This window comes from Antrostomus carolinensis, unplaced genomic scaffold (genome assembly GCF_000700745.2).
Source record: "Antrostomus carolinensis isolate BGI_N321 unplaced genomic scaffold, ASM70074v2 scaffold49, whole genome shotgun sequence".
Classification (NCBI taxonomy): domain Eukaryota; kingdom Metazoa; phylum Chordata; class Aves; order Caprimulgiformes; family Caprimulgidae; genus Antrostomus; species Antrostomus carolinensis.
Window position 1 is genome coordinate 52040 of NW_010337597.1, and position 16618 is coordinate 68657.

The 16618-nt window shown below is 39.4% G+C and overlaps 1 protein-coding gene across 1 annotated transcript in view; it reads left to right on the forward strand.

The window, feature by feature from the left end:
- SPATA16 (spermatogenesis associated 16) overlaps positions 1-10795 on the forward strand; it is a gene marked incomplete at its 5' end in the record, with an annotated part of 49938 nt that extends 39143 nt beyond the window's left edge. The window contains 2 exons of the mRNA XM_029086787.1: positions 6145-6309; positions 10664-10795. Of these exons, the coding sequence (XP_028942620.1) occupies positions 6145-6309; positions 10664-10795 (297 nt within the window). The remainder of the gene's footprint in view (positions 1-6144; positions 6310-10663) is intronic.
- Between the last annotated feature and the right edge of the window lie 5823 nt (positions 10796-16618).

Below are 16618 nucleotides of genomic sequence, written 5' to 3' on the forward strand. Positions count from 1 at the left end.
AAACACACAACTGCTTCTTTCCAGCTATTTCCTGAAGCCATGTGCTACTGGGCTTCAGATGACGAGAAGCCCAAGTTATTGATGCGCAGGATAATAGAAGTGGCATCTTTGGGGAAGTGAAATATCTGTTGTTGCTGTGCGCCTTGCACTTCAAACATTTAAGAAGCCAGAAGTATAAACAGGCAGTGGGTTGGGTACTGGATACAGAATAAAACACTGGTGCTTCTGAAAGCCCCAGTAAAACTCCAATTTAAAAAAAATTTTTTGACCCCACAATTCTCTCTTTGGATGTAACATCAAGTTTTTAGAGGTGAGATTCCTCTGTTGCAGTTAATCTCCAAAAAGTATCAGGAAGATAAAAAACTTTGAAATTGGATATGCTTTTGATTTGCCATAACTACCCTATTCTGTAAATTAATTTGGAGGAACAGGACCACATGGTTCAAGCCGAGATCATAGAATCATAGAATCATAGGATGGTTAGGATTGGAAGGGACCTTAAAGATCATCTAGTTCCAACCCCCCTGCCATCAGCAGGGACATGGTATTTGGTATCCAGAGTACAGGGAAAAGAAACCAAACTGGTTATGTAAGAGATGGAAGCAGAGCCGTGTATTAGGATAGCTCAAGCCAGACCCCACTAGTTGTATGAATTTATACGGCTCCTACACAGGAATATTTTCTACCAGCTCTAGACCTCATCTCATACATTTCAATATTCTTGCTGAAACAAAAGAGGGCTCCCAAAAATACAGAGTGAAATCCCAGCAACACTGAAGTCAGCAGCAAACTTGGCTTTTTTTTTTTTGCCTTTTTTTTTTTTTTTTTTTTAAGGAGGTTAGCATAGCATCCATGGGGTTCAGGCAAGGTCAACCCAAATGCCACCTCCAGCAGCAGCAAGAACTGGGTAACAGGTCTAAATCATCATCCTATAGATTTATAACCAGGCACCAGAGGGTCAGTATGGGAACTCTACTGGAGAGGAGAAAAACCTCAAGACAGAAGGATTTATCACTGAGTTAGAACAAACAGCTGCCAATTCCACATCCATTATTGGTGGAAACATACTCGCTTTCCCTTCAGTTTTCATAGCCTCGAATGATCCAGGCAAGACAGAACCTCTGACCCGAAGAGCAAATGACAAAGCCAGTTATACCTGATAATACAGATAGGCACAGAGCCAGAACTGTTCTGCTACTGGTGATTAAAATCTCTTTATGGGCCTGGCAAAGATTTGGCCACTTTTGCTTCTTTGAAAGTATTCCAAATTTTTCTTCAAGCTAAATACAATTCCATCATATTTCCGTCACACACAAACGAAATTAAAAACTTCTGGAAGACAACCTTCAGATTCAGACTCTAGCTTTATAACTTACTGTAAGAAGATAAAAGAATATATTAGTTTTTAATAAAACAAACATTCCTTTCTGCCCTCTTCTTCATTTGCAGACGCAAATGTACAATCCGAAGTGCTTGTCCTAATCAGACTGTTTGGGTTTTTTTACAAAAATATCTCAGTGCTAAAGCAGAGCTTATTAATCCATGGCAACACTGAATATACGTCAATTCTGCCACCTCAGTTTTGCAGCTACACAACATAGAGTGAATTATATAAATTACACCACACACCACCGTTAGCAAGACGTGAAGTTAAAGGTTAAAAAAAGCAGAGCATTTTCTATTGCCCGCAACTCCTTCATGAAGGACAGCCAGTCCCATTTAAATCAAGGGGACATTGTGTATTATAAAGCAAGAGGCATTTGAGAAACAACATCGCAGTCTGGTCCCCACGCAGAATCATTTGCTGCTGGTGGGGAAATGCCATAAGCCTCATTTACCCAGAAATACATAGCGTGACACAGAGCTTATTGTATGTGCCTTAAAAATACATCTATCAGTCAGACCTTCAGCTACTCATATTCCAATCAAGATTACCAGCACTGACAAGTGGATATTCTATCGAGTGATTTCACCAGGGTAATTTCTGCTGCTTTATACTCACCAAGTTTGCCTTTCTCCTGCTGTAGTCCCACGTCCATGGCACATGATGCTACTTAACAGGAGAAACAGTAGCCGGAGGGGCTTATTAGACTTATAAAGGTGAACAAAACCTACCATATGATTCACAGCATGATGCGTGCATTTACAGATCTCACTGTTTTGTTGTCTATTTTTCAAGTAGAGGGAAAGTGTTTACTCCGTACAGATTTCAGCATGCACATTTTCTGGAGGATACCAAGGGCATTAAAGCAACATTATGATGGATTTTTTACGCTTGTTATTGCAATATGCTACAGAGCCACTTGCAAGGCTTAACCTCATTCAGATCTCGAGATGGAAAATAGACTCCACAATAGAAAAGAACTACTAGGGGGCATTCCAGACTTTTGCAAAGTGCTACTCTTAAAGCTGATAGTCAAACATGTCACACATATTGGATATGACAGATCCTGTTTTAAATCCAGGCTGACCAGCCACTTTACTTTTCTTTTTCTTTAGCACCTAGCAATTAAACTTTATTTATAATCAGAAGTGGTATAAGGGATGACTCCTTTCTTGAATATAGAGAAAAGCAAGAAGTGGGGGTATCATCTCAAAATTCTCACATGGTTCACTCCTCTTACAAGCTCTCCAGCTCCTTTTTGCATTGAAAGTCTGTCCTGTCCTTCCTCTGGTTGTTAGTGCTGGGTATTTGTCACTGGCAGTTAAACTCCATCCAGAACAGGCTGATCTGCTTTCTGTAGGTGCTTTTTCATTCCAGGGTTAGAGGAATGAAAATGTCCCAGGGCTGATCCTTAGGACATTATATCTCTCCTAGAAGGAAGGGTTTTTTTGTTTTTGTTTTTTGTTGTGTTTTTTTTTTTTTAACTTCCAAGGGTATTTGTGCAGCAAAAAGTTTTCTAGGGAAAGTTCTCTTGGAAGGACTCCTGCCTCAGGCAAGGCTGCCCACTAAGAATAAAGTTGTGAAGAGAAAGTCCATCAATTGCTCATTTTTACTTTAAATTTTTTCTTTAAATTTTCCTTGGAATACCAGACAATAGGGGGGAGGCTCATCTAGAAAATACGAAGTACCAGCATCTTAATTTAATCTAATCATTTATTGTCTTAATATGTTACTGCATTTCTAAGCAGGAGACAACTGTGACTCCATATACTACATTTGTTGGTTGCTTTGTTACTTGATTCCTCAAATGTGTCTCTCTTCTCTTTGTTAAGGGAGCTCTCTCTTTTCCACTGAAGTCTCCATTTAAGTCTGCTCTTTACTTAACCTTCACTGTGCCTGCCTGAGCTGGTTTCATCTTCATCTGATTGCTTGGCCACTTTATTATGTTTTTTACTGCAGCTTAGTAGCCCCTTGAATTCTGCTCTAGTTCATGTAATTCTCATCATGTGATTCAGCTCCCCATGGAATTTTTTCTCCTGCCAGCAGCAGTTATTTACTTTCTCTTTCTGCATTTTTCATTGTCACTGAAACGCCACCTCTGACAATGTTCAACCCCCTCTAATCCCTTAAAAAAACGCCACTGTCAGTTATTTATTTATTTACTTCCAACCTGCTATAAACTTAAATAGCAATGCTATGTCCACAGAGTGCCTGTTGGCACAGATGTCCAGTTTGTTTCCCATAGCTACTTGGCATGCTCTCATATTTTTCTGGAAAGTCAGGGAGAGAAAAAATTGTTTTCTTTTTGCTTTTACTTTCTTAACCATTGGAGAAGACCCTAACAGACACAGCATGATGAGAGAGGATTTTTACCTGCTTTCTTAGCTGATGACTCAAGATACTAATTTCTTAGTGCTTACACAAAAAGGGTTTGGGTGGTTTTCAAGAATAGCAGGGAAAAACCTTTTGCTGTATATAAAATGTTGTGAGACTATTTCATGTTGATAAGAGCATTCTGTCTCTCTCATTAACTGATTGCTTCTCAGTATTTTAATGCACAGTGCTCTACCTGGGGACACAGCTATCTGGCTTTCAAACACTGATAAGCAAGTGGAGATGGGGCTCCATTTTGTCCCTTGCTTTAGTGCCATCCTTACTAGGCTGTGCCAGACTTAAAATGACTTTCACATGTCAGAAACCACAGAAATCTTTTTTTCTTGCTGATGTCCCCTACTAATGCTCGGTCAGATCTTCAGAAAAGGACTCTTCAAGTGATAGTTTGTAAGGAGGTTGTCCTGGTCTCTCTTCTTAGAGGTGGGTCAACAGAAGTTCATAAGAAGGTAGGCCTGGAAGGGCTCTCCTGGCTCCTCAAGTCAAATCACCTGCTATTATACACCTTTGTGTCACATCCTATTCATAAATTTAGTAAAGTGCATCTTAGAACTAGTTAGGCTTTCTGCCTTTTTCTACTCTTGGTGAAACACACTGCAGACCTTCAATCTGAATGATAAGAAGCTTAATTGCCACCCTAGTCTTATTTGTGCCTATTTTTACACAATGGCCCTTCTGTTGTCATTGTCTTTTATTTCTCCTTCCCTTTTTAATTTGCTCTCTCTGGAATTTAGCCCTGTGTATTGTTTATTGAAAAGAATAAGCTCTTGGCATTTTCATTAATAGTCTAATCAAACCACATTTCTCTCAAGAGAGGTATCTCCTACCATGTTGGCTTCTCTGCTTCATGATGCTTGGGTTTAAATGAACCTCTCCAAACACAGCTGACTGGAGCTATCTGCAATACTCCAGAGAACTGCTGACCAGAGCTCCTCTTCCCTGTGTGATGTCTGATTCTCTCCTTCAGCTACTGGAAATACCAGTTCATTGGCTCAGCTCTTTCTTTTTCAGTTGCTTTCGTATCTGCAGCTCCCAGCCTATAGTTGTGTTCCTGCCACTGGTCTCCAATGCATCATCTTTTATCTTATTCTAGTTTACAATTATATTATGTATTATATTATAAAGGGATAAAATTAACTATAACAGGATTATTTGTATTTTCCTAGGGTTAAAAGAAAACTAAGCTTTTTTCCATTATTATTCTTGTAAGATGTAAAGAAAGCAAGAACAGCATTGTTATTAGATTCTTAGAGTTGACACAAGAACCATGTTGGTGGTCATTTTGCTAACACTTGATACTTGCCTAGTGCAAGTTTCTGCAAAACCAAGATCAACATCAAACCAAAAGATCAAGATTTTTTTGCCAAGAGAAGTTAATTTTAAAACAGGACATCATTTATTGAAAAATAACTGTCATTCAAAACTTTTCATTCACTCTGTTTGATATGTGATTAGACTTAAAATCACCTACCTGGACATGTATGTAACTGGTAGCATCAGCGTGCCACCATATGCCACTGCCAGCACAAAGGTCTGCTAAAAATAACTGGAAGTGGTTTTGAAAATTTATGCCAATTCTTGGAATTTCAGGCACTTAAATACATTCAAAACCCTGATTAGATGAATGGAAATTTCTCTCAGAAGGGCTGAGCGTTCACATATGCAATGGCTACACCTCGTCAGGAATCTAGGCCACATTGCTTTTGAAAATCTCAGTAGGGTGCTTATTTGTATTTTTGGCATCAGAATACTTTTGAAAATATGGTAGTAAGGCTGCCATCCATCAAACACTTCAGCAGGTGTTGAGATTTTATGCAAGCACTTGGCTGAGTTTTTATATTCAGATGCTTAAAATTTACCATGTGCCTAGCTGCCTGGAGGATCAGAGAGCACCTCTGCAGGTTTTAGTCCCTCAAAGTTATATATTTGAAAACCATGGATTTGCCTAGTCTGCAAACAAACATAAGCTGACACACTGCACGGTTTCCTCAACCTCTTCACTGAAACTTTAAAAGCAATCCATAAAAGTCAGATAATATTTAAGAGAGGGGATTATGGAAAAGCCATTTCCAAATGAAAGAATTGCATTCATGTTTGTTATCTGCTGTCTCCCCTTCACATATATTATGACTACGTATTTATTTTTCTAGTACTACTAGAGAGATTGGGGAAACAAAGTCCTTAAAGTCTTTTTTTTGTTGTTTATAAAGACTGCCAGTGGCATTATCTTAAAGGTGCTGAATGCCATATTGCTTATAGTATTACCAGCACAAATATATATGATGATAAGCTTCAAGGCATAGAATGCAGAGGACAAGTGTGTTTTATGTGACTCTCCTCTAACGCATTTGCTTTTCCTGAGAAAACAGGACGATCGCTGTGTGTGTTCACGTGGGATAGAGAAGTTGCATTATTCCAGCCTCCTCGGCCGGATGCAGAGAGTTGAGGAACAGTCCCAAGTGATTAATCAAGCGATGGCTGAGCTAGCAACTGTTCCCTACCTGCAGGACGTCAATGAGAAAGATGGTGAACAGGTAAGTATTTATTTCTAATACTTGTTTTGGCCTTTGGAGCCAGGGAGGGGAGGGTTGGGGCAGAGCACTGCGCTGCAATTTGCTCTGGAAGTCATTTTTCAAATGTGCAGACCTGAAGTAGTTTTAAAATCTGACTGCAGTGCCTTGTCAGAGGAGGTGCTAATCACCTGCAAGGATGACTTTTATAGAACCAGCATGACTCATCTGTAGGCATATTTTTAAAACCTCTTCTTTTCCCCCAAACCTCCCCAAATCAGTCTGGGAAAATGATTGCAATTATTCAGATCATGCTACTTTAAGATATCTAACATCAGAAACCACCTGCAGCAAAACAGGCTGAATCTGGTTACAGCTGAGGACAGGGCAGAAAGGAGAGAAAAGATTTTCTTTCCTGGCTCCATCTATGACTTGCTCCCTGTCTCTGAATAAAACCATCTACCTGCTATGCTTTTGTTTTCCCTTTGTAAAATGAGGGCAGGGCTGTTGCAAGACTGGAGTCATTAATACTATATTGATAACCTGACATCAGGAAGTGCCGTATGGTTATTCTTCCACAATGCTGTCAGGTTTTCTGGTGGGGGAGGGCAGGAACTCACATACATGCAAATTTTAAGCATTTCATTCTAGGAAAAAAATAAAATAATAATAAATTTAAAAGTCCCTCCACAGTCCCTGGATTTAAATGCAGTCCAATTTGGATGATCCAACTTTGGCTCACTAAAAACTCTTGGTTTTCCCAAAGCCAGCCCCTTGACATTTGTTTGCAGTCCCACAAAGCTCCTAAGCTCTGTAGAATTAAAGCTTCACAGCAGCTTGCTTTAGGCAAGACGAGCAGTGGCCTGCAACTGCAGGAGGTAGTTGCCAGACTTTGAAGTCTGGGCTTGAGATAAGGGGAAACGACATTGCAAAGAAACTGTGTTATTAAAAGACATTCTCCTTTTGAGGCAAGTCTTCTAGTATTAAACTTCAGCAGGCCCACATTTCAAGGCTGACTAAAGCATCTTGAGTTATTGGTACATATTTCAGTGATAGGTTTTTCTCCAGGGGACAATATTTTCAGCACATCACACATTAGGCACAGGCTATTACACTGTTGCCTGTATCTTGTCATGTAGTCATCATAAGCCTGACCTCCCTGGACAGCTTTTTGGGGGAGGCTCTAGGCCACCAGAGACAAAGGTCTTCAGTCTCTTAGGGGTAGGACTGGGCAGAACATGGGGCTGTGCTGAGAGATTTGAGTGACAGATTGTAAATCTATCAATGAAACACATATGCTTTGTTTACTGAGCCCAAGGTAAAAATGTTTTTTAAAAGAATAAAGACAGAAAATCTCTGCCAGCTATCCCGTCCAGAGCATTAAAATGTATTAATTCAGCATTCGTTTATTTTCCTTTGTCCTGTCATCCTCCTGTAAAATATATCTTTAGTCTACGTGTGCAGCTGGAAGCTAAGATGCTTTGTAGCTAGAATATTTTAGTAAACTTCAGGCACCACAGCGTTAAGGCACAAGACTGCAAGCAAGAACTTTCAGAGTGGCTTCACCAGGGAATGATTAATGGGCTATACCTTTCCTGGTGGCACCAACCCACGTGGCACAGGCTCACAGGCTTCTCTTATGCCAGCAGTGCCCATTTCCCTGTCACATCACAACTGCACCAAGCACAGAACATTGCTGCCCATCCATGGGTCTGCATGCCCAAACCATCCAGGGAGCAAGTGAGAGACCCTCATTTGCTCAGCCTACCTGTCATCCTCCTCATCTCACCAGGGTCCAGGCAGGATGAAACATTTTCAGGACTGGGCTGTACTTGTGTGATTCAGCAGCTCCCAATGGATACTACAGAGGCAGCCCCTCCATGTCCATGGGGTGAGCATCACAGCACCCATGGTGACTCTATCTGCTTCTCACTCTTCAGCAACATTTCTAAGAGATATTTAAATTTTTCCATGGGGAAAACTGAGCTGGCCAAATTCTAATCTCAGTTGTACTAATAAAAATTTAAAGTAATTCCTCTGAGGTCATTCTGACTTTACATTGGTAAAACTGAGATAAGACTTTATGACCAAGCAAGGCACTTAAATCGTCTGAGTTAGAAAATGCTAAAGATGCCAAATGTTTATTATCACATACAGTATAAGACCCTGGGAAAATAAAGATTTCAGTTAGCTTGAACAGTTGAATATAAATGGGGAAGAATCCTGAAGAAAATCTTTCTAAGGTTCATTATTTCAATGGCACCATATTTGTACATCATAAATCAAGATGAAAGCTTGTTAAAAAAGCAGAAACCTGTTTCAATTTAAAATCAAATGAGTACAAGACATTTTTTGAAATGCAATATTTTTTCTTGGAGGGTATTTTCCAAAAAAGTATGAGCTTTGGGAGAATTACTGTGGTTTGCCAACTGCCTGCCCTTGTGGCATTCACATTTTCTCTGCCAATAGAGCTGGTGAAAAACTTGGGGTGATAAAAATTAAAACCAGAGCACACACTGGGCACTTTTCACTGGGATGTATCAATAATAGCGAACCTTTAATTAGAAAGGTCTCTTGTTTTAACTTCTTGCCCTAAACACTGTGGTCCTCAGCTCAGTTGGGCTGTTGGCGTGGTCCCTTGAGGATGACAGACCAATGCCCTGGGCCCTGCCCCAGTGGCTGCTGTTTGACCAGTTCCTCGGAGAGAATCACTCCAAGAAAAGCAATGGAGAAATCCTCCCCTTCCTCTGACTGGTTCCTCCTCTGATTGGTTTGCCACAAGATCTGTGCTTTGCCCATTCTGCTCTTAATCCCCTTAATCTTTGGGCTATTGTCTATTCTGGATTCATAGGAGATTATCTGTCCTAAAAGTATTGTGATGGAAAATTTCTGACAGGTTCTTGACTCTGTTTGCATTAAATTCAGAGGCAGAAATTTTCAGGTTTGCTTTTCATGAATACTGATGCATGACTTTTTTAAAAAAAAAAAAAAAAGTTTCCATCAAATATTTGGACCAATAAGATTCAACTTAATGGCTGCACAAGCACAGAGAAAGCAGGCTGGAACCAACCATAGCAAATTTATTGAGAGATTCAAAAGCTCATGGCAGGGGTTTTGGAACTGGATGATCTTTAAGGTCCCTTCCAACCCAAACCATTCTATGATTCCTGCACCCTTTAGCCAGTGTTGGGACACACACAAAGAATTTCAACTTCAAAAACTTGGATGCAAAGGTAAACTGGAAGAAATACAGATCTACTCCTTGAATCTCAAGGCAGCATTTTTATATCTTGTACAGATTAGCCTAAACACTGATGGTTTAAGTTTCATCACCTTATGTACTCATATTAGACCTCTGCCCACCTAGGTACCGAAAGAAGAGACAGTTTCTCTATGAATGCTTATACTTACATTGTCCAATGATTTATAATTAGTAACGAATTTGGGAAGAGACACCAAAAACCATTGTTTCAGTTCACTTTCACCAGTGAAACATTTTGGAATAGACTTAATTGAGCACAGCAATAACACAGATATTAAAAACAAGTTTTTTTCGTTTGTTCCTAAATGCTGATGCTAATGACTGCTCACAGGAGGACACCCTGGATCCGATTCTTGTCTCTCTGCTACTGAATTAAGAGCAATCAAAGCATTTTCAAGTGTTTGGGAAGGGTGCAGGGTGAGGCAATGCTATGACTAACCTGGAAGGGTACTGGAGCGAGGCAATACAACTAACCTGAATTTTAGCCTCCCTTCTCACACTAAGGACTGATTAGCAAGTATTTTCCTACAGCTTCTTTTTACAGTTTACACTAGAAATTGTCAGCCTTGTTTTTATGTTCTGTTACGCTGAATGATGGGGAGAAGGGAGGATTTGCCAAAGAAAAAGGATAGTAAAAGCAAGGAAAATGAGCTAGATACTTCCAGCTACAGTAAAAGCATCTCAGCTTTAGTGTTGTCCTCTTGTGAGGTTTTACATGCTGCGTTAAATTATGATGCATTAGCCTCGGGAGAAAATACTAAAAAGCGTTCATGTACGACACAGAATATCCCAGACAGCTAAAGAAAGAAATATGGAGCCTTTATTCTTTACAACCCAAGTATTCCTTTACTAAGTATAAACATTTACTGCATGAAAATGTATAGGCTTAAATACAGATTTTCCAAAGGATTTTTTCCCATTGTTAAGTATTTTACACCCACAATAATACAGTGTAATGGCTGAAGTAAAGATGAGGTGGCAGTGCTCATTGTGTGAAAGATGAGTAATAAAATCATCAGCGTACAAATGATTTTTTAATTAGGTTTTAATCTGTGTATTTAGAGAAGTTATTTCTGTATGAATTCCACACTGATAATTTTTATCTTGGTGCCACAGCTGCAGTCACTAATGGCAGTTACCCTGGACGCCCTTGCGGGAAGAAATATTGAAAACAGCCCTGTGTGGGATGAAATTGAAAAGGTAAAAACCTGCAAAGGGTGGGAGAGTATATTGTTCCTTGGGGAGTAAATGTCCACCTGAGTCATATCTGTTCAAAAGGTAAAAAAGAAAGGAGGTGCCATTTGAAACCGAACTCTGTGCCTTGAACTCCGTTAGTACTTAAGCACTAGCCCCAAATACATATTTATTATTTGCTTTAGCCCCTATGGTTGATCTTTGTCCATCTTAATAGTCTCCTGTGGTTAGCTAGTGAAAAAACAAAACAAAACAAAAAACCCACCCTGAATACTTTATTTTGGGCTGATATTTATACTTCTCTCCCATCTTTGTCATATGGTGTACTGTGCTAATTGGAGGGGGGAGTCGTTAGGGAATAAAATTCAGCCCAATAAATTAGGTCCCTCAGTGGAGCTCAAATGAGGCTTTGGTGATGTGAGAGGTAAGAGACATGTAAATGCCTTTCTGTAGCCTGCACAGCAACCGGTCAATTTAATTCTTAAAGGATTTGTGAAATGCAGGGAGTCTTGTGTTGATTCTCTGCACAGATGAATCTGAGCCGATGTAATGAATAGTAGGTCGGGCTGGGATGTAACAGGAGTATCTTCCATTTTTAAAAAACCTTCAAACCAGAGTAAATCACAGCTCTGGGCATTGAACCGCATTGACATTCAGCCACTTCTGAGGAAAAGGACAGCAACACATCACCAGGAAGGGAAAAATGTTGCTAATGGTTCAAAGCATTGCTCTTACCCTGTGTCTTAGGGCTCCGTCAGATCCCAGATGGACACACGCTCACTCTGGGTTGCAGCTGTGGTGGGAGGCTGGACAAGAGAGGGTTTGAATTTCTGCACTGGAGGGACTTGAAATTGTCCCTCTTTGGGATTTAGGGTTTACAGACAGATCTCAGGGAAGATACCTAAACCTTAAACCCTGGCTGCACTGAATCAGTGTCACCAGGATAAGCAAATAAGACAGAGAGGACTGAAACAAATCTCAGGGGTGGAGGGTCAAGGCAATTTCAGAGCCCATATACCCAAGTGATTTGAATTAAAACTTCAGAAGACATCTCTTCCGAGAGAAAGTCTGTGTGGGTGTATTGCCTCACTTAGCTGTCAGATCAGTGGCTCTTAATAAAGTTTTCCAAGTGCAGAATGTTTTCAGAAAGTACCCGAAATCTAAATGCCAAAATTATAGACAGACTGGGTTTCCTCTCTTTCAAATGCTCGTGAGGCAAAACAAAGGATTAATATTCATTCTGCTTTTACATTGCACCAGGATAGTCTCTAAAGCTCTCACACCTACCTACAGATCGCATAAGAATCTTTTGCAACACAAATACTACATATGATATGCAGTTATATATATTTATACAATTACATACATATTTCCTGCCATCTACAACAAACACGGATGAGTGCAAAGAGTCAATGACATATTTACAAATAGCCTGTTCCGTGTACTTCGCTAGCACTTATCCTTCCCATTTTCAAACAATAGACTTAAATATCACAGGCAGGTTTCCAAAGTTATTCCAGAAGTCAGGATTTTAATCCACAGTTAGATGTTTGAATAACCAGCTTGATTTTCACAACTCTGAACCACCACAGTTCAGAGGCTGCTGAGAACGGATCGTGGCTGAAAGTTAGACCAAGTGCACAGATACCTAAATATTTATTAAAGGCTCATTAAGAGTTTGTTGGTGGTACCAAAAAGATTCCCACATGTATCAACAGATGCTGGCTAATCTTTCATTGTAAATTCAGTAAAGCAAAGGATTTTCTTTCAGTGCATTCATATGTGTTGTAGGTACATCCTTTATATTTCTCTGGATACTTTTACTTTCAGTATAATCTTGATGGAAATCAAGCTAACATTTTAAAATGGACTGGTATCCCATACTATGCCACATGAATCTGTGCACAATTCAATATTTGGGAATAAAATTTACTGAATCCATGAACATCTACTCTCTGCCATTTTAAAATTTGGTGCTTTCTTTTTCGTTCTGAAAATAGTTCTGCATTTCATTTTTGACAACTAAAATAACTATTTGAGGCATCTCGTTCCAAGTAGAACTCACGGCTTGTTTCATAATACAAAAATATTTTTCTATATTATATCAGAACAAAGACATGAAAAGCATCATCAAATACTTCTCTTCTACATTACTTTTTCTTAAAATTTAATTTCAACATATTCAGCATGTTCTTAGAAATAAATTCTTTTTTAATAGAGGAGATAGGAAAAATCTTAGGGAGCTTGGAGGTTTTTTGGTTGGGTCTTTTGCTGGTTTGTTTGGTTTTTTTTTAAATCAGCTCACATTAAGAATGTTATGCTAGGTTAAAGAATTCTAATACATTACTAAGAAGAAGGACTAAATCTGATTATTAAAAATTGATGTGGTATGGATTACAATATCAGTTGTGCTAGAACCATTTTGAAAAGTTCAGTATTTCTCTATTTGCTCATCACATGATATTGATTGTAGAAGCCTACAAAGAACGTTCACACAGATCTAGTTACAAGGTAGTTGTTTGTATTTTTGCTATTGAATTAATTTCCATATATTGGAAAGCAAAAAAAAAAACAAAACATAAAGGAGTTTATACAATCAGCTATAAATGCAAAACTCTGGAAAGCTGACAGCTACGCTACCACCAATGAAGTTTGGCTTTTGCAATAGAAACAGCTGTTGCACCTAATGAAAGCACTAGAAATTTTTCTCTAATGCAGCAGAATTATAGCAGTGCCTATTTTCCAAATGGTTAAAGGGTCTGTCAGAACTGCCACTACAAACCATTGTGTTCCGAGTTTTATATTCTAGAGTCAGCCATAAAAAAATTTGTTCAGGCTGAAATCTGACATAGAAGGACACAAAGCCTGACACCCAAACGCTTTTCCTTTTGTCACAGTGGAGGGCTTATCAAATTATTTGAAATTAATCTGAGCAATTTTGAATTTACAGGAGTGACAAAGTAGTAATATATGTGTAGCTTCGAGTGTTTTGGGTGCTGTGCTGCTCGTCCGATTCACTGGCAAATTTATGTTTTTAAGTGAACTAATTTGTCAAATGGGATAATTATTTTTGTAAGCTTTAAATACAAAGAAATGACAAATGACCTTGTAATTAGCTGGAGAAAAGAGAACATCACTGCACACAAGATACCTTTCTCAGCATTATCAGGCTAAAGGCTCTCCAGCCACAAGGAGAGCTGACCCAGGAGAGCCCAGATTACCTCGGGAGATCAAGAAACATCCTCCTACAGAGGCTTTACCCACTAAATATCCCTGAAGAATGCCTCAAAGGCAGGAAAAACAGGCTGGGTCAGTCTCCCAGATTCCCTGTTCTCCAGGATTTTACCACACTTTTCTTTGCAGTCCCCTGGATAAAATGTGAACTTTGTATTAGCAATTTGGGGAAACAGACACCTGGGTCTAAGACCTTTCCAACAATTAACAGGGGGACTGAGTCCCAATCTACCTCAAGAACATTTTCCTAAAAAATTTTTTTACTATCTCACTTCTTTTTATAATTGTCAGAAATTCACAAACTGAATTTGCTGGTGGCCAGACTGCTGGGCTTAAAGAGGCTTCAAGGCACCATACTAGGATTTAGGATTTATTTTTTTTTTTTTTTTCAAGTTGCTAGCTCCTTCCAAATTGCATTGTAGGTTATTTGTGAAGGTATTTAAATATCACACCATCAGCCTTTCACAATGGACTTCTCTAAGTCACCCTTAGTCAATGGGAAGCCCTCCTAAAGTGGTCAATAGGAAACACTATGGGAAAGACCATCAAACCCCCTCTTAAAAAGGCTGAATTCTTCATTAGCGAACAGAGGTAGAAATATATTTTTACTTACTGGATTTTGAAGTGTAAATTATCATCTTAATACCAAATTAGATTTAAATTTATTATTTTAAAGAGACTGACTTAGCCCAGCCATTTGAGCAATTACATCCAATGCACAAGGATCAGCAACAAGGAGCAGGGAACTTCTAAGAGAGATTGAGGGGGAACTAACCTGATAATTCAATTTGGTCCAGCCACTGGGTCCTAATAAGTTGAGGAACAACTACAATAGCTAGGTCTGGCCATTATTGACTAGCTTATTTGCTGACAGAGTTATAGGTGATGTAAGTGAAATCTGACATGAACAGGAACGCTGGCTCTAGCAGTGAAGTTTGGCCCTGAGTAACTCAAGGTACCAGGTCTCTACATGACCACTGCAGGATGCTATAGCAGCTGGACAGGCAGAGGGGGTTGGAGTATCTCAGCTACATGAAAGGGCAGGAAGGTTCCCACTTTCCTCTGTAGAGATTTTGCTTCTCTGCAATCTTGGAAGAAAATAAATAAATACATAAAGAGAGATTACTTTCCTCATAAGAATAAATTCATTAATAAAGCCTCACAATATTGCTACAGTGAGAGGCATTTCATTAAATAAATAGATACTTTAGAGCCTATCAACCAGAAACTTTTGACATCCAAAGAGAGGACAGCCAAATAAGTGCCAGTATGGCTCTGCTTCCCCATGAAGATAATAATGTAGTTCTACTTCTCTCCTCCATTTAGCCCCTAGGCTTTCATAGCAGTTCCATAGGATCCTCTGAACATCGTTTGAGCAGCCAAAGGATAGACAGGGGTTGGCAAATAAACACTTTCCTACACTTCCACATGTGAACCACTTCATAAAACCTTCACATCTGAGTTTACCTCAAGGGCATCACATACTTTGCAATTTAGATAAGTTATTATGCCCATCATTTGCTGAGCTCAGTGGAATGCCTGTTTCATAAATCTGAAAGCAGAGCAAACATGGATGAGTGAATAAAAGAACAGATGTAACTTACATAAGGATAAGTATATAACAAAAGCGGCACTAATATATGTGAATATGAAATGAAGTAAAATTAGCCTAACATATTACATAATCTTTTAGCCAGGCACATAGATTTTCAGCAGTTGACCTCTGCTTACTACACCTCTGCCTTCTGCAACAGCAGGGGAACACTATCTGATGAACTGTGCTCTTCCACTGACATTATCTCTTAATTGAAAATCAAGCCATGGAAAAGGGCCATAGACTTGCTAGGCTTTCGGTCAGCCAGAGGAGCAAGGAGGGAGATTCATAGTATGTTGATGGAAAGTGGACGTGTTGCTGAATAGTATTGTGCTGGCTACTACGACAGTTGTTTGATGTATATGACTTTGTAACGTCTTGTAAAGTCATCCAAGCCCACGCCACAGCCACTGGGAACTGCACGCGTTCTCAGAGCATGCAGGCTTCAAAAGCTGTTGCATTCTGGTGCACTCTCTTGTGTCAACTTGGCTATCACTGAACTAATAGAAGGAAAATGGTTCCTGGTGTGTTCTTCTCTTGGGGCCATGGTGCAGCCATGTGTTTCATGAACACAGGGACCACTATGAAAAGGGAAGGGGAAAACAAAGGATGGGAAAAGTACATTTTCTGGAACAGGAGTGGAAGTCTAATGTGTAACATTTAATGTGCAATAAATTCAGAAAAGTGCAAATGCAAAAGGAAAACGTTAGTGGCATGGATCCAGGTAGACTGAGTGAAGGAAACAAAGAGCAGAGCAGCTAGGTAGAAATGCAAAATTTTTGTTGACCAAAGACTGGCTTTGTGCTAAGATTAGAGAAAACATATGAAGACATTCTGGAATGGATTTACTCAGAATCAGCAACAGCCTCAAGTGGGAGATGAAGAAACTATGGTGAAGGTTTCTAACCTGGCATTGAGTGACTACTAAGAAACAGTGAGCTTTAGGGCATACAAGGTTTTAATCAAGTCTGAAGCAGATGCGGGAAGTTTCAAGTTTGCTGTTCGACACCACAAGGAAAGTTTTTGTGCATAAAAGCATGGAGTTTTTT